Source organism: Carex rostrata, chromosome 29 (assembly GCF_964058835.1).
Source record: "Carex rostrata chromosome 29, lpCarRost1.2, whole genome shotgun sequence".
Lineage (NCBI taxonomy): Eukaryota > Viridiplantae > Streptophyta > Magnoliopsida > Poales > Cyperaceae > Carex > Carex rostrata.
In genome coordinates, this window is record NC_135946.1 from 3,428,371 (window position 1) to 3,446,880 (window position 18,510).

The following is an 18,510-nucleotide window of genomic DNA, read 5'->3' on the forward strand; positions in this document are numbered from 1 at the left end:
GAATCTAAAAATACGAATGTTTTCTATTCAATTTTATTATTCAAATAAAATCCATGAAGAAATACTTTTGAGTAATTTTAAAGTTATTTGTTTTTTTTAAAGTAAAACTCATGAGCACTTTTAATTTTCAAGTTTTTAAATTTCAATCTACAACCATTTAAAATTTTCAAGGCTTTGTACATGAGGTTTATGTGCTTTGTAAATGATCTTAGTAAATGCAATGTTATGATTGAGGTCTATATGCTTTGAAGTGTTATTGTTGAGGTTTAAATTCTTTGTACATGAGTTTATATGTTTTATTCTAGAGATTTAAAGTGTTATTAATGAGGTTTATATGCTTGTAAACAGAGATTTAAATTATTTTGAAGCAAAATAAAAAAAACTAAAAGTCACAGATATTTAAAGCGGTAAAAAAAATTACGACACAAATATAACTCGAAAGTTATTCTTCATTGGTCTCATTTGAAAGAGAAAATTTGATAAAAAACGTTCATATTTTTAGAGTCGCAAAATTCATCACGGATTGTCGAGAAAATGAATGAGAATAATCAGAGAAAAAATAAAAAAATGGGTGAAATGAATCTTTCTGTTTTTGGCTTGAAAACAAAAGTAGTTAGGAGTGAAAACTATATAGATTTAGAATTTTAATGTAGATAGAGTTCTAAATGCTTGTGAGTAGCATTGTAAAATGTTATAAATAAAGCTTTAAATGTTTGAATATTAGTACTGAAAATGAAACTTAGATAACAATGAAAGTTTTTTCTGTTAAACTACATGGGGGACGCACTCGGAGATTTTGTTTGAGGTACAATTATCAGGCTCCTAATTTTAAGTAATGACAACAAATTTGCTAACAAAATATAAATAAGTTGGGAAGGAAAAGAAAACAAAGAAAGCCTATCTGTTGGGGGATCCCTTTGTCCAATGACCCTGTTTCTTCATCTTTATAGGACCGAAATCCATCTTTTTAAGGCCCACAGTTGGGCCTAACCAATTCGTCTGACAGCCCAACTAAAACCTATTATATCGACTTTGATGTATTTTGGGTTTTGTTGGGCCAACTATTATCATTTTTAAATTCTCACTTTAATTGGGCCTTCATTACATAACTCCTTTCCAAAATAACAAATAATGTTACCGGACGGACAATAATTGATAGAAAGAGCTAATATTCTTTCATGGCCTTTACCCCACACAAATCTGTACTTACATTGCAACATAATAATTAGTTCTTGTGTACCAATTATTGTTAGAATTCACTCTCTATATTTTATATTCTTCAAAAAAAAAAAAAAATTAGGAACACTATTATCAATCACCTTTTGCGGATCATCAAAAATCATATTGCAATTACAATTAATGGTAGAATAAATGTATAAAATTGCTTGTCTCATATTTTTTTTTTAATTTTAAAAAAAGCTAAACAACTTGATTTTTTTTTCTTCTATAAAAAATAGAATGCCAAGTCTCTACCTGCCCAATTGTATTTTCAGGTAAGGACAACTCTGCAAAATAAGGTAGGGTACTTATTTTATTTTGTAAGCAAGAACCAACCAGCATGGAAGAGTGTTTCATCAACATGAACATAGATAGAAATGCTCACACAGCCACCAATTTTGTTTTTCATTTTTTTTTGTATTTTTTGTATTGTATGATGAAAAAGATTAATTTGTTCAAGTAGTTGTCATGTTTAACTATGCAATTATCAAGAATAAGGGAACTTATTTCATTATTGCTGTATATTTTACTTAAAAAAACAGCCACAATAAAAAAAAAAAAAAGAAAAGAGAAGTTTACTAGACAAATAATTAACACGCTTTTAACTAAAGTATAAAGTTTGAATTCACTTTATGAAAAATGGAGAAAAAGTATTTCATTAAAAAGTTTCAATTTGATCCTTTTAAGAACAATTGGTCAATTGAAAAAGATCATTAAAAACTAGACTTAAAGACTTTAATTCCATATAATTTTTCAAGTGGTTGTCATGTTTAACTATGCAAGTATAAAGCATAAGAGAACTTATTTTGTTATTGCTGTATATTTTACTTCAAAAAAAAAACAGCCACAATAGAAACGGTACTATAAAGTAATTTAAAAGCACCTTTAATACATAAAACATTAAGGCCCATCTTTTTTAAGTAATAGTTATCGGCTGCATGTGTTGTAAAGTGATAGTTATGCTTTTGCCACTGATGTCTGATGAGTCTCCTTTTCCAGATTCTTTCACTTATTATTGTCCTCTCTTCCATACTTTTCCATATTCTCGTACACAACACCAAGCTTTACAACTAGAGCCGCACTAACTGGAGATATGTAGTTCTCTCTAATGCTTTCAATCATTTTCAAAGGCTTCAAGATTTAGTGCCGAAGTTACCATGCATATTTGAAAAGTGGTCTCAGTGGTTCCAGTAAAAGTGGTGTCGGTGGTTCCGATAAAAGAGGTTAGTGTGGGGATTTTATCAGAGATCACATCTTAAATGATTCAAAATTTAGATTAACACTTGATAGGTTTACAAACTTATAATTAATAACCACTTTATAGACTTGTGGAGCAAAGTTTACAGATGGAAGTGCCAAAGTCTCTAGCTTTATGAAGTCGCTATCGATCTTCTAGAAGTGATCCCAGTCAAAGAAGTTATTTTCAAAATTGAGTCTTGGGGTCAATTAGTCCTGTATTTTTTCATGAAATCAATTTTGAAGATTACGAATTCTATAAAAAAATTTTCTGCCTGTAACACCGCACTCTCGATTAAGAGAGAGAAAGATATGTAAAGAGTAGGAGTGGCAACGAGATAGCTTATCACGAGCTGGGTTCAGCTCGTGATCAGCTTGCCACAACAACTGAGCGAGCCGAGTGAGCTGAGATTAAGGAACTAAGCTAGAATCTTAGCTCATAATCAATCCGAGCTGGACAGAGCTCATAATTGAGATTAAGGGGCCAGATGGACCGAGTTGGCTCGTTTAGCTTGCTGAACTTTATTTGGGATACTACCTTACAAATTAAAAAAAATATATAATAAAACCCGTCAAACAAAACACTAGATGTTCATTTCCACGTGCAGTTAATAGAATGAAACAAGCTCATAAAACATAGCAATTAGTAGAATAACAAAAATGAATAAATATTGAATAAAAATAACAATTCATAAACCCTAACTGTTCATCCAACGGATCAGATCAAAATGTAAAATCTATCTATCTATCTATCAAGCGAGTTAGGCACAGCTCAAACTCATTTAATCTAGACCGAGCTATTAATGAGCTAGCTTGTTAACAAATGGGGCAAGTAATGATCAAGTTGTTACCAAACGAGTCACGAGCAGATCCCGATCGATGCACGAGCTACTTAGTTAATTATTTTACCAGCCCTAGACTAAAGACCTCGAAAAATCTCGTGGTAATACCGTCCGGATAAATTTGTTCAAACTTAACTATCACAAGCATCAACAAAAGGGTTATCATGGAATGTTATAATTCTTGACTTAGTCCACATGATTGGAAAACTAATAAAATTTTTCATAAAATTTAAAACAATATTATTATAATAAACTTATTAACAATGACGACTTGACTTAGCGACCTCCTCTGGTAGTCATGTATATATATATGCCCTTGAGACTTAAAACAGATCTCGCTTAGTTTTTGAAGAGTTGCTATATATACAAATATATAGTAAAATGACAGAAGTATCCATGAACATCCAAATGATTGGCTCTGATGAAGTTCTTCTCGAAAACATGGTGACGAATTTCATAGACAGACGTCCCGCTGATGAAAATCTTACTGTGGTTTCCATCATTGGACGCCAGAATACAGGTATATATATATATATATATATGTTTCTTCCCTGTACCCTTTATCATAACAATATATATATTGCTTTTGTTTATTATCACAGCAATTTTCTTGGATACTATATATTTCGCTTCATCTGGCTTCAGAGAATGAACTAATTATATCAGAAAAGAATTATCAAAAAATTTCGTTGGAGATTGATCTCTATCATTTGAGTAGTACAGAGGCAAATATATTTTTGGGAAAGGTCTCAGTTTTCATAGGTTTATATTTCTGGGAAAGGTCTCAGTTTTCCAGTGATTTCGAACCTGCCGGTTTTAGTCCTTTGTACCAATTTCTTGTACAGAAAAGAGATAGATCAGTGAGATTTTGTCTATGATCAACACTTTTATTCATTCGATTTGATTTTCTTTTATTATTTATTATAATTGGTATCTTTTCTGATTTTCTTTCTGCTCTTTTAAAAGAGAATATATATTTATATTTCTCTATATGATTTTTTATGAAATTAATCGTGTTTTTTATAATATAGGTTTATACAGTTTTGAAAAAAAAATATAATAATATATAAATTTTCCTTCTATAAGAATATTTTATAAAATAATAAGTGCAAAACGATTTAATTTATTTTAGAATAGATATAATTTTTTTTTGAGTAATTTCCGTGATAAAAACAGCATGCTTTTAAGGAAAAGAAACAATAGCACAATATTCTTTCTTTTTATTTATAAACATAATTTCTTCTCTTACATCCATGAAAAATTCGTACAAGAATAGATGCAAAACAGAATTCTAATCAGCAGCTCTTAATTCTGATCCGTGGTTACTAAAATTGCCATAAATTATTATGGGGAACTGCAAATGACTTAAAATCTTCAACATTAAAAACTAGACTTAAAGACCTTTAATTCCATAGTGGGTGTTCGGAAACCCCTCCTTAAGACTCCTTAGAATCACTTTAGACTCCTTAGAAGCTTAATCTGTCTGAACAATTAACCTCTCCTTAGTGAGGATTAACTTTTGCTACTTTTGCCCAAATTCCTAAGATTTAAGCCCACTTGTCCCAATTTTTAAGACACCATTAGCATCTTTTTTGTATACTTAACACGTTTTTTTTTAATCCGATTCTACCGAACAAGTGTTCCTTAACTCCACTTAAAATTTAAGCTCTCATGTGGTGCTGAACACCCCCATATGTCATACACCCAGATTGACCAACATTTGCCCTTTCAAATTCGCATTTAATATCGCCTCAAAATCTGATTGTGTTTGAGTTTAGTCTTTAACAGTCCGAGGAATAATCCTTATTCCTATGTATTTTTGACAGTTTTCTAAGTTCTAGTTTTTGGGAATGTAATGTTTCAATAAAAGGGCATATCCTTACTGTGATTTCATTTATCAATGTAATTGTGATTTTTGACACTGATGTTCAACATTATTAGTGTCAGTTCCATCAGTGTCGGTGCGAAATCCGACACTAATGACACTAAAAAACGGACACTGGTTGCAAATTCTGTACAAGTGGAAGATCGCTGGCTTTTTCTTAAAAACTAATTAACTGCCTTTTTGTTGAAACAGGGAAAAGTCACTTGCTTAACTGCCTCTTTGGGACAAACTTCAATGTTTTGGATCCCCAAGAAAACTAGTACTTCTTTTTCTTTTTTCTTTTTCATTTCAAGTAAGAGTAAAAAATAAAATTACACAGCAGATACAATTTTCTGATGGAACATATGGCAGTTTTGTCTAATGCAACAATTTGATTCAGCTTTTTTTATTTTTATTTTTATATATTTTTTTTAATTTTTCAAATTAGTGGACAAACTACAAGGGGTATATGGATAGCACAGTGCCCAACCAATCCTTCCATCGTTGTAATTGATATAGAAGGTTCCGATTCAAGCACCAATGCACAGGTTCTCTTGTTAATTTACTTTTCCGAACTTCATTCCGTAACTAATATTGTTGGTTTTCAGTCTTTTTATTCTGTGTGTCCAATATATACATGTACACAAACAAATAAACAGTAGAAGTAGAGAGCTACATTCTTTTACATGTACATATAAGATTTACAATTCAACAAGAATGTCACTTAAATACCCAGTTAACTAACAACTAAATATAAGTATGATCTTACAAAAATTAAGTCAGATATATGAAATGTTAGAACGGTTTAAATTTTAAGAAAGGAAAAAAAATTCAAAAAGAAACAATTGAAACAACAACAGGATAATAGCAAGAAGCTAGTTAAGGTTTCACAATTGCATAACAGGTAAAATTATAAGTCACTCTTGACTTAAATTCTTTTGAGTAATGGCTAATAGAACTTCCTTTTATAGAATGGAACATCATTCGCGAACCGAGCTGCTTTATTTGCTTTGACTATATCAGATGTTTTATTGCTGAACATGTAAGTTGGAAATTTTTCTTTTCGAGTCGCAATCCACTACCGTAGAATTTAATAGCAGCGGGTCCCATTAGTTTATTGACATGAAACTCCCTCCTTTTATATAGTGTTATTCATAGCCTCGTAGGTCACTAGTATAGCATTGTCTTACAACCAATTTCTGAATATATATTAATGCAGGGAAGCTAGGGGGCTTGGCCAATATGAGGGTGGTAGTTTGCCTCTACTTCAGACGATATTCGGGGTAATCCGTCCGATGATATAAAAATTACATTTTCTTATCATCACTGGCACAAAGTAGAAAAATGAGGTCTTTTAGTATCTACCATGATATTACAGTTATGAGAACTGATTAATCTCATGAACCCACCAACATAGAAAAACAAAACTAAAGAGTCCTTGACTAAATGTTCAAATTTCATAAATTTTATTTGCAATATATATATGCGGGATTCTGAGCCTATCTGACATGGAAGAAAATCAATCCATTTGTGTGTAGCTTCTACTGAAACTAACGGACTTTTGTAATTATTTGCATCATTGATTCTTCGCTTCTGTGGTTTTCTAATTTTGTACATTATATTTCAGGAGAAAATATCACTTTCACCGCGCAGAACTAGGGTAGAGGTGACCCTTCGGGACTGCAGAAATCTGGTAACTTTTTTTTTCAAGTCATTTCTGCTAGGGAAAGTACACTGAAAGTAAGTGTAAACTATTTTTTATGAATTAACCTAACTAAATATATTTTTCCATGTCACAGACAAACGACGTAGATAGAGTGAGAGCGGAGGAGATCATAAGAGAGGTATGATCAACAGTTTCACACAAGCCTATTTTTTGCATCAGCTTTTACATAGGATTTCATATATTGTGAATTACTTCCTGTAATAGTGTTGGAATTCCGGTCCAGCTTCAAACGGAAGACTCGAAGACTATATTGAGGTGCGATATTACAATTGATAAAATTTTCCGTACATCTCTAAATCAAAGTTGAGCTGTATTTATAAGGAAAACATGAGCTTCAACCCACCTGTGAACCTCTCAACCATCTACCCTTTTGTTTATTAACTACACTTATTCATATGTTAAATAAAAATACATTTTGATTACCACTAAAAATTTAACCGTTTTATATAAAATCTACATGTGTATTATTATACTTAATTACTAAAATAATTAATATATTTTTTACTTAAGATAGATATTGGTAGTTAACAAATAAGAATTAATGTAGTGAATAATTAATATATTCTCCAGCGCAATCAGTCTTTTTAACAAACTGATTTCGATTAATTTATTGCAGGTATCTGTTGTAACGTTTCCAAATGCAACGGACAGCGGACAAGCTATTCAGAATGAGTTTCAAAGCAAGGTACAGTACAATATGCTGTTGAAAATTAATTACTTGATTGTGAAATCATGAGAGGATTATGTAAACTTTTAATTAGGTACAACCAAAGCCTTTAGGTCCTATTTATGCCCATCATAAGATACTTCTAGAATATGCATGGATCTCCTACACAAGCTAGCATATTCTAGAATATATATAGCCTAATATATTCAAGATATATCTAGAATATTCATACACCTATAGAAACTACTATACTATAGAACACTCTAGAGAATTCAAGAACATTCTAGCATACTCTAGTATACTCTAGAATAATCTGGAGTATTTTAGACTAACTTGGTGTTGCAACTTTCAAGACTCCCCCTCAGCAACAACTTGGTGTTGTATTGATCTTCGGTACTTTGCGTTTATCTGGGTCGTCATGCTTTTTGTTGCCTCTTTTAATTTTTTGAGCATGAAGTTGCTCATATGTCTACGGTCGATCTTCCGAAAGAGAAGGTTAGAATCTTCTTCAGATGTTGCCTTGGCACAAGTCGTCGTCGAGTTTTCTACTCCCAACGGAACACCTAACGAGCGAACTCCTATCATGAAGTCTTATCCAAAATAGTGACACTCCTCTATGTCCTCTCGTCATCACCCTTCTGCTTGGTGATAGCCTCTAGCTTAGTGCTCTCTTATGGCTTCTCCTCATCAACCACCACACAACTCACAACTCTGGTCTCCTTCTCAACCGGTTCTTCAAATGGTTCTTCGATGAACCATGACTCAAAGTTGATCTCCTCCTCCACAAGCCCACCAACATCTTCGATGTTCTCTATGCCGGCCATTGACTATATCGCAACAGCTGCCATTGCATCCCACTCTTCTTCACTTGTGACCTCTACTGGTGCCTTCTACTTCACAGTCACCATGAATCTTCCTTCATTTTTCTTGAACTGACAGTCTCTCGCATAGTGCCCTCGTCGTCCACAATTGTAGCACTCCACACTTCTACTCTGATATTCAGTACTTTCGGCTCATTTGCCCTGTTGACCTATAGGAGCTCCCATAGAACATGTGTCCCTCTTGAATTATTCACGAAAAACGTTCTCCATTTCGGTCTCTGCTTGACTCTCCACGTTGAAACTATATAGTAGTGCCTTTTCCTCTTCGTACTTCACTATCAAACCTATTAGCTGCTTGGCAAGAGTTTTCTGACTGGCCAAGAAATTCTCCAATTCTAGCAGAGTTGGTTACGTCGCTTATCTTTGAATGGTTGTGATGAAGGCACTGTACTCTTGCCTCAAGCCATTCTATGGTCGCCAATTTTCGCATTGGCTTCTAGCTGCTCAATCTCGCCAATTTACTTTAGGATTTTGGTGTTCAAAAACTTTTTGGGGGTGCCAACACGGTACAGGTCATATAAATGCATTGACTGATTCTGCCAGAAAGCTGTAAATTCATCATGTGAATCTATGTTACAAATCAATTGTCTTTTCTTTTTTTTATTTAGGTAGCTCAATTGCGGGAGAAGCTTACTGGGCTCACACCTACACAATCTAGAGCCACATTTCTTAATAATGTGCGAACAATTTGGCCTGCAATCAGAAGCAACGAAAATCTCAATATTCCTTCTTTTAATGTAATGAACTACAACTTGCCGTGTGATTTCTCTTCTAAACTAAGATTTCATCCTTGGTTTACCTTTTTTTCTGTCGCAATTTAATTGGAAGTTCAATTTGTACAAAATTTAGGAAACGCTGTCCACACACAGATGCAAGACAATAATGCAGCAGGAACTGAGTTTACTTGATTCAAATGTGGTAAATTTATCTGCACTGACGAGGCTTGTCAACAAATATAACTAAACCGATGTTCCAGTTGTGAATTTCTGATCTCAATTGTACTGCAGGGGTTTTCTCAATTGAGGGATATGGAAGATACTACCTCTTCAGAGTCATTTCAAAGATCACTGGCTGCGTTTCTTACTTCTACATTGGAACGGTAAGACTTAAACAGACTACAGAACTATTTTAAGTTCTGGAAACCTATAACTTGCATAAAAATGTTAAATCAATTTCTGCTTGTTTTTATTTGGATTGGGAAAAACAAAATTGGAGACATAAATAATTGTACTAACGGAACATTACAAGAGTTACAATAATACAAATGTCCATGAATAATAGCAATAACAATAACAGTGTTTTGAGGAATTCATGAAATAATATATTCAATATTTGACTGTAAAAGATAAAGACTTTACTGTTTACCAAAAAATAGCTCATGATAGTCAATATGGATCAGAGCAACACCGGGGAGACCACCACTAGCAAAGTTCTTTAGTTTTCTAACACATGTTAAATTGAATCACAGCAACCATCAACAACAAAAATAAATTGAGTAATAAAATGCAATATAAAAGATTAGAAAGTGTATCTTATCTTCAAACTGCCAGTTTCTAACAACAATAAAATAAAATGTTAGTGCAAAAGCTCCAGAAGAACTAGAAATGTAAGGACTGAACATTTACTTTATATCAAGAAAAAATATTCAATTTATATAAGGTCGACAATCTAGTCTAAAGTCTTAGTGAATACTAGCAAAAATGTTAAAATCTTTGATATGTTGATCAGAAGTCTGGTATGTTCTAAATTTAATAAACATGCTGCTATGCTCCTAGGTTTGATGAAAGAGCAGAAGGATTTATTCCAGAGGTTCGGGATGAATTCAAAGCCATATTACAGGAAGAAATAATTGAAGTGAGAACTACAAACACATTATTGTTTTTTAATTATTCTGACTTTCTGTGTTCCAAGTCAAATTTAGTTAAGGCCTAAAAACACTCTCAAGGTATTATGAGCACTTGTTAAATTGTTGTGAATTATGGTAGGTTCTATGTTTACAATTTAATTTCAATCAATCAAATAAACTCTATTCATATCAACATTCATGTCTAAAATTAAATCAAAGATAGACATATATTACCACTAGCTTGATGAAGCAATACAGTAGAAGCCCTTCGCAACTCTTAGCAATATTCTCCTCTCTCTTCACTCACATCTCAAATGTGCGCATCAATAGTAATTGCGCTACTACCTGTATATATCCATAAAAACAAGTTGAAGACAGTTGTGAGTCGATGTGCTAGCACCAACTGATAGTCCCCCTTTTCTCTCCTTTCTCTGTTTTGTGGAAATATAACACTATGCATGTATGCAAATAGGTATATACAAATCCGCACTTCTGCACATGTATATAACCCTATAGGTCAGTTTCGCAACATTTCAGCCGAACCTATTTAGTGCACTTTTTCAGCCACAACCTATTCAGTCCCAACATTTCAGAATAAAGAGAGTGCAGAAACATTGACCCATAATCCATTCGGCTCAATATGGTTCAATTCATATTTAATCTCAAAAATTAACATATGAATTTCGGCCCAAAATAATTCGGCCCATAGGATATTTCTAACATAAATAGCAGATAGCAGCATCATAGAACCCAAATATAATATATCTATTAAAAATTGAGCCTAAATCAAGGCCAATTTCTTCTATGAAGTTCCTAAAACTGTTGTAAAGATATTTCAGTACTAAAGACAAAAAAAAAAAAAAATTTCTACTTTTTTAATTTTTTTTAATTTTGTTACTTCTGTCAAAGTTGTTTCTTCTGCAAAATAAAGACCTATATATATATATATATATATATTCTCTTCAATTAACATTCAGAAACTGGAAGAAAAATTTTCAAGTATCTTGTGGACCGAAACAAGCAAGAAAGTTGAAGAAAAGAAGAAACTAATTTCCAGCAACTTGAGGGCAATGAAGAAAGGCATTGTTTCAAGTATTTTCACACTCACATTTAACTTGGAAGCATTCGAAAGCAATATTGATGTTGACAGTGTTGTCGAAGCTCATGTGGGAGAGTTCGAACAAATATTCGGAGGTAATTAATTTTGTAGTACTACATAAAATACATTTTGAGTAACACTTTGTTACATAGGATTCTCAATGAAATATTAGATATTTCTGTGAGAATGGCTATCAAATTGCTTTCAAATGTGCGGATATATGGAACTAAATATGCTGTTATACCAATGGAATAACAGCAGATTTATTTCTGTGGATATATATTTATATATTTCCATTGGAATGCCGTGGTGGCCCCCAAGCAGCTGTTTGTGCATATATATCTCTCTTTGGCAAAATTTATTGGCTGCTTCCACAAATGGTCGTACCATGAAATTCATTTGTTTCAGGTTGCCGTGAAGAATACAGAAAATTTGTTCCATTCTGCCAAGATAAAGTTGATACTCTAAAGGACCATGCAGAACGAGAGAAAATGAAAATTAAGGTATACAATCTATTTCATAGAACTAAGATATATATATTTTGGTTGAGTACAAAAAGGCCAGTTTAATACGTAGTTCTTTTTTTCCTCCTTTTCACGCCGAGAAGATTTGTGGATATCTCAAAAATCTTGATTGACAAAGACTTTGTCAAAATGTCCCCAACTTAATCCTCACTATTCACAGACATCAATTCGATATTATCTTGTCCTTCATATACTTCCAATTAAAATGAAATACCAAATACATTTGTGTTCTTTTCATGATGGACTGGATTTTTGCGAGTTTGCCAAATTATTTGTAGCTTCATCCTAAGTAAAATAAATTTCTTTATATAACTACCGAATTTCAATCTTTAGGTCCAAAAAAAGACCTTTAGGATTCCCTACATAAATTACTATTTTGACCATCTCCCTTCCTACAAATTAAGTTCATAATATAACACTATTAAATTAATTAATTTCTTTTCACTAGACATATTTAAGTATTTTCATATCTTTGACTGACGTACCTCAATTCTTTGAGGTTCCCTGGACAATATTGGATTCTTAAGTGGTTTGAAAATATTCATCAAAAAAATTAATTCCTTTACCTATATAAATTTTGGTGTAAAGGTTTCAGTTCAAAAGCAATATTAGTCCTACACACCAAATTTCAACTATGCCACCATGCAATATATTTTGTTTTATTTCTATATTTATATTATTGATCTTGTTTAATATACTCACATTCTCTATTTAATCCCTTCCCCCCCTAACCCGCTCGTTTATAACAGAAAAACCACAAATACTTTGTTTCCTACGAATAAAGTTTTTAATTTAATACTATTAACTTAATTAATATCTTTTCACTGAATACTGCTTTTTGATTTCTACAAGTGTTTTGAAGTAAGCACTCAAAAAAGATAATTAATATTTCATAATTTTCATATCTTTGACTGACGTACCTCAATTCTTTGAGGTTCAACGGACAATGGATACTTGAGTGGTTTGAAAATATTAATCAAATAATTCCTTTGTCAGTTCAAAATCAATAGTCATACACGCCAAATTTCGACTGAAGTGGTTGCTGATTATATTACCTTATGTAGCTTTAATTTCTTTGAACAAATTTCCTCACAACTTCAACTATAAATGCCACCATGCAATATTATGTTTTATTTGTACGTTTATACTGTTGATCTTCTATTTAATCCCCTTCCCCCTCATACACCCATAACAGGAATTCCACAAAATTATAGTTTCCATTGGAAAAGGTGTATTAATTTTGGTTGGAGGAGGCGCATCGGTATTCTGTGGAGTGAGCATTATACTAGCATCATTTCGCCCTGCATTTGCCGCTTGGAGTCAAGCAGCCCGGTCAAAGATTCCTACTATTTTGGAATACATGTTACAGAATATAATAACCCCGGCTGCAAAGATTTGTGTGCAACATATGATGGAACATCGGAAGGTGATTGTTGCGCAACTGGGGAAACAAATGTTTAATCTTTCCATGGCGATGGTTGCCGTCTTGCTTAAAAATATATCGGACCAATCGCATTATTATGGGTTCAGGGATTGACTGTTGCCCCTTTGATTGTTTGGATAAATTTATCTACATGTTTTCCATGTTGACTAATTTACTTTCGATTTTCTGAAAGAACTGAGACAAGGATGTTGTTGAGAACTGTTCTCACAATTATATCAAATTGCAGTGACATCTGCAATTCTGCAAAGAACTTGGAAACTTATTGTTGGAAAAGTTCATATTTTATCAAGGTTCTAAATAGCGATTATAGCGGCATAGCGGGGAGACCAAAAAAAAAAGCTATTGCGAATAGCGTAGCTATAGCGGAAGCTATCACACATAGCGATTTTTCCTTTTAAAACTTTATATTCTATATTTCTACTAATTATCAACATAATCAATATTAGAAAATTGATGTAACAACTAAATGACAACTAATCTAAGTCTATACTTTTTATCAATTACGCAAATAAGAATGAAAAAAATCTAAAAAGTAACATTATTTAATAGTTTATACTTCATGGTATTACATATTATAATAGACAAAGAGCAATTAATTTTATAAGGTAAATGAAGTCAATATACATATTTAAATATTTTATAATTATAATAATAATCAAAATCAGCCTTCAATTGAAACGAACGATAATAATTTTACAAACGAATACTATAAAAAGAGTAATCAAAATGAATAATTAGTATTTGAATATTTCTCGATATAGAATGATAGAATAAATCACAAATAAAAATAGAAGCATATAGTTTGGTTTAGTATACTTATCGTAGAAGACCATGTAGCATTAGAAATAAGAATAGAAGTACAGAAGTCCATATAAATTACAAAAAAAAAATCATGTAGCATAGCGGTAGCTATAGCGGGTCTCATATAGCGGTAATAGCGGTCAGCTATTATAGCTATAGCGGTCGTAGCTGAGTTAGCGCAATTTTATCTCATATCTTAGCGTTTATGGTCCGGAAAAGCTATAGCGCCGTTATAGCTAGCTATTTAGAAGCCTGTATTTTATTGATTTGAGTGCCATATGAAATCCTAATTATGAAAATTTTTCTCTACAAAGTTTTCTTAATGTATTTGTTATGTTATGACTCAAATTACTTTTGGATCCATTAGTATTTCTTTTGTTTAATTTGTTGTTATATGCTAAGACTTTGTATAGAGAGATTAAGTAAATTTAGTTTGCATCAAAATTCTCTCATTTGTTTTTCTTCGTTCTCCCTGTAGAAACCCCTAAACATAACAGCTCTAAAAAACTCACCAAATCATCCAAATCATCAAAATACCACAAAAATCCTAGAATGGAAGTTCCACTTCAGAAAGAAATTACAATTACAAGAATACTCTGACCCAATTGTACAAAATGTACAGGAAGAAAAAGACTTAACACGCTTTGTATTACATTTTTTTTATTTTAATTTTAAGAGAAATGTTCTGATACCCCGAGTCATCATACCTGAGCGCGTCCCCCCAAGTAGTTTAATAGAAAAGCCTTCCAATATTGTTTAACTTTCATTTCCAGCGCTAATATCCAAATATTTAAAGTTATGTTTATAACATTTTAAAATGTTACTCGTAAGCATACAAGCTTCTATGTGAAAGCATTTCTAGATAATTTTAATTCTAAACTACTTTTGTCTTCAAGACAAAAAATGAAAGATTATTTTCACCCACTCTTTATTTTTCCAATGATCCGTGATGAATTTTACGAATCTAAAAATACGAATGTTTTCTATTCAATTTTATTATTCAAATAAATTCCATGAAGAAATACTTTTGAGTAATTTTAAAGTTATTTGTTTTTTTTTAAAGTAAAACTCATGAGCACTTTTAATTTTCAAGTTTTTAAATTTCAATCTACAACCATTTAAAATTTTCAAGGCTTTGTACATGAGATTTATGTGTTTTGTAAATGATCTTAGTAAATGCAATGTTATGATTGAGGTTTATATGCTTTGAAGTGTTATTGTTGATGTTTAAATTCTTTGTACATGAGTTTATATGTCTTATTCTAGAGATTTAAAGTGTTATTAATGAGGTTTATATGCTTGTACGTGAGGTTTATATGCTTGTAAACAGAGATTTAAATTATTTTGAAGCAAAATAAAAAAACTAAAAGTCATAGAGATTTAAAGCGGTAAAAAAAATTACGACACAAATATAACTCGAAAGTTATTCTTCATTGGTCTCATTTGAAAGAGAAAATTTGATAAAAAACGTTCATATTTTTAGAGTCGCAAAATTCATCACGGATTGTCGAGAAAATGAATGAGAATAATTAGAGAAAAAATAAAAAAATGGGTGAAATGAATCTTTCCGTTTTTGGCTTGAAAACAAAAGTAGTTAGGAGTGAAAACTATACAGATTTAGAATTTTAATGTTTGCAGATAGAGTTTTAAATGTTTGTGAGTAGTATTGTAAAATGTTATAAATAAAACTTTAAATGTTTGGATATTAGTGCTGGAAATGAAAGTTAGATAACATTAGAAGTTTTTTCTGTTAAACTACTTGGGGGACGCACTTGGGTATTTTGTTTGGGGTACAATTATCAGGCTCCTAATTTTAATTAATTACAACAAATTTGCTAAACAAAATATAAATAAGTTGGGAAGGAAAAGAAAACAAAGAAAGCCTATCTGTTGGGGGATCCCTTTGTCCAATGACAGCCCAACTAAAACCTATTATATCGACTTTGATGTATTTTGGGTTTTGTTGGGCCAACTATTATCATTTTTAAATTATCTCTTTAATTGGGCCTTCATTAATTACATAACTCCTTTCCAAAATAACAAATAATGTTACCGGACGGACAATAATTGATAGAAAGAGCTAATATTCTTTCATGGCCTTTACCCCACACAAATCTGTACTTACATTGCAACATAATAATTAGTTCTTGTGTACCAATTATTGTTAGAATTCACTCTCTATATTTTATATTCTTCAAAAAAAAAAAAAAATTAGGAACACTATTATCAATCACCTTTTGCGGATCATCAAAAATCATATTGCAATTACAATTAATGGTAGAATAAATGTATAAAATTGCTTGTGTCTCATAATTTTTTTTTAATTTTTAAAAAAGCTAAACAACTTGATTTTTTTTTCTTCTATAAAAAATAGAATGCCAAGTCTCTACTTGCCCAATTGTATTTTCAGGTAAGGACAACTCTGCAAAAAAGGTAGGGTACTTAATTATTTTATTTTGTAAGCAAGAACCAACCAGCATGGAAGAGTGTTTCATCAACATGAACATAGATAGAAATGCTCACACAGCCACCAATTTTGTTTTTTGATTTGTACTAGTATTTTTCATTTTTTTTGTATTTTTTGTATTTTTTGTATTGTGAAAAAGATTAATTTGTTCAAGTAGTTGTCATGTTTAACTATGCAATTATCAAGAATAAGGGAACTTATTTCATTATTGCTGTATATTTTACTTAAAAAAACAGCTACAATAAAAAAAACAAGAAAAGAGAAGTTTACTAGACAAATAATTAACACGCTTTTAACTAAAGTATAAAGTTTGAACTCACTTTATGAAAAAATGGAGAAAAAGTATTTCATTAAAAAGTTTCAATTTGATCCTTTTAAGAACAATTGGTCAATTGAAAAAGATCATTAAAAACTAGACTTAAAGACTTTAATTCCATATAATTTTTCAAGTGGTTGTCATGTTTAACTATGCAAGTATAAAGCATAAGAGAACTTATTTTGTTATTGCTGTATATTTTACTTAAAAAAAAAAACAGCCACAATAGAAACGGTACTATAAAGTAATTTAAAAGCACCTTTAGTACATTAAGGCCCATCATTTTAAGTAATAGTTATCCGTTGCATGTGCTGTAAAGTGATCAGTCTCCTTTTCCAGATTCTTTCACTTATTATTGTCCTCTCTTCCATACTTTTCCATATTCTCGTACACAACACCAAGCTTTACAACTAGAGCCGCACTAACTGGAGATATGTAGTTCTCTCTAATGCTTTCAATCATTTTCAAAGGCTTCAAGATTTACAAACTTAGTGCCGAAGTTACCATGCATATTTGAAAAGTGGTCTCAGTGGTTCCAGTAAAAGTGGTCTCGGTGGTTCCGATAAAAGCGGTTAGTGTGGGGATTTTATCGGTGATCACATCTTAAATGATTCAAAATTTAGATTAATACTTGATAGGTTTACAAACTTATAATTAATAACCACTTTATAGACTTGTGGAGCAAAGTTTACAGATGGAAGTGCCAAAGTCTCTAGCTTTATGAAGTCGCTAGCGATCTTCTAGAAGTGATCCCAGTCAAAGAAGTTATTTTGAAAATTGAGTTTTGGGGTCAATTAGTCCTGTATTTTTCATGAAATCAATTTTGAAGACTACGAATTTTATAAATTTTTTTTCTGCTTGTAACACCACACTCTCGATTAAGAGAGAGAAAGATATGTAAAGAGTAGGGGTGGCAACGAGCTAGCTTATCACGAGCTGGGTTCAGCTCATGATCAGCTTGCCACAACAACTAAGCGAGCCGAGTGAGCTGAGATTAAGGGACTAAGCTAGAATCTTAGGTCATAATCAATCCGAGCTGGACAGAGCTCATAATTGAGATTAAGGGGCCAGATGGACCGAGTTGGCTTGTTTAGCTTGTTGAACTTTATTTAGGATACTACCTTACAAATTAAAAAATATATATAATAAAACCCATCAAACAAAACACTAGATGTTAATTTCCACGTTCAGTTAATAGAATGAAACAAGCTCATAAAACATAGCAATTAGTAGAATAACAAAAATGAATAAATATTGAATAAAAACAACAATTCATAAACCCTAACTGTTCATCCAACGGATCAGATCAAAATGTAAAATCTATCTATCAAGCGAGTTAGGCACAGCTCAAACTCATTTAATCTAGACCGAGCTATTAATGAGCTAGCTTGTTAACAACTGGGGCAAGTAATGATCAAGTTGTTACCAAACGAGTCACGAGCAGATCCCGATCGATGCACGAGCTACTTAGTTAATTATTTTACCAGCCCTAGACTAAAGACCTCGAAAAATCTCTTGTGGTAATACCATCCGGATAAATTTGTTCAAACTTAACTATCACAAGCATCAACAAAAGGGT

General features: G+C 31.9%; 1 protein-coding gene across 2 annotated transcripts in view; it reads left to right on the forward strand.

The window, feature by feature from the left end:
• The first annotated feature begins 3,569 nt into the window (after positions 1-3,569).
• LOC144546203 (protein ROOT HAIR DEFECTIVE 3-like) overlaps positions 3,570-18,510 on the forward strand; it is a 36,354-nt gene continuing 21,413 nt past the window's right edge. The window contains exons 1-16 of one of the 2 annotated variants that reach the window (XM_078294727.1): positions 3,570-3,816; positions 5,374-5,440; positions 5,609-5,708; positions 6,132-6,202; positions 6,380-6,443; positions 6,788-6,853; positions 6,960-7,004; positions 7,091-7,141; positions 7,503-7,571; positions 9,043-9,171; positions 9,284-9,352; positions 9,442-9,533; positions 10,210-10,288; positions 11,258-11,474; positions 11,788-11,882; positions 13,099-13,545. In XM_078294727.1, the coding sequence (XP_078150853.1) occupies positions 3,678-3,816; positions 5,374-5,440; positions 5,609-5,708; positions 6,132-6,202; positions 6,380-6,443; positions 6,788-6,853; positions 6,960-7,004; positions 7,091-7,141; positions 7,503-7,571; positions 9,043-9,171; positions 9,284-9,352; positions 9,442-9,533; positions 10,210-10,288; positions 11,258-11,474; positions 11,788-11,882; positions 13,099-13,440 (1,695 nt within the window). In that variant the 5' untranslated portion in view covers positions 3,570-3,677 and the 3' untranslated portion in view covers positions 13,441-13,545. Of the gene's footprint in view, positions 3,817-5,373; positions 5,441-5,608; positions 5,709-6,131; positions 6,203-6,379; positions 6,444-6,787; positions 6,854-6,959; positions 7,005-7,090; positions 7,142-7,502; positions 7,572-9,042; positions 9,172-9,283; positions 9,353-9,441; positions 9,534-10,209; positions 10,289-11,257; positions 11,475-11,787; positions 11,883-13,098; positions 13,546-18,510 lie in introns of those variants that run through there. The other variant, XM_078294729.1, reaches the window with a different exon arrangement.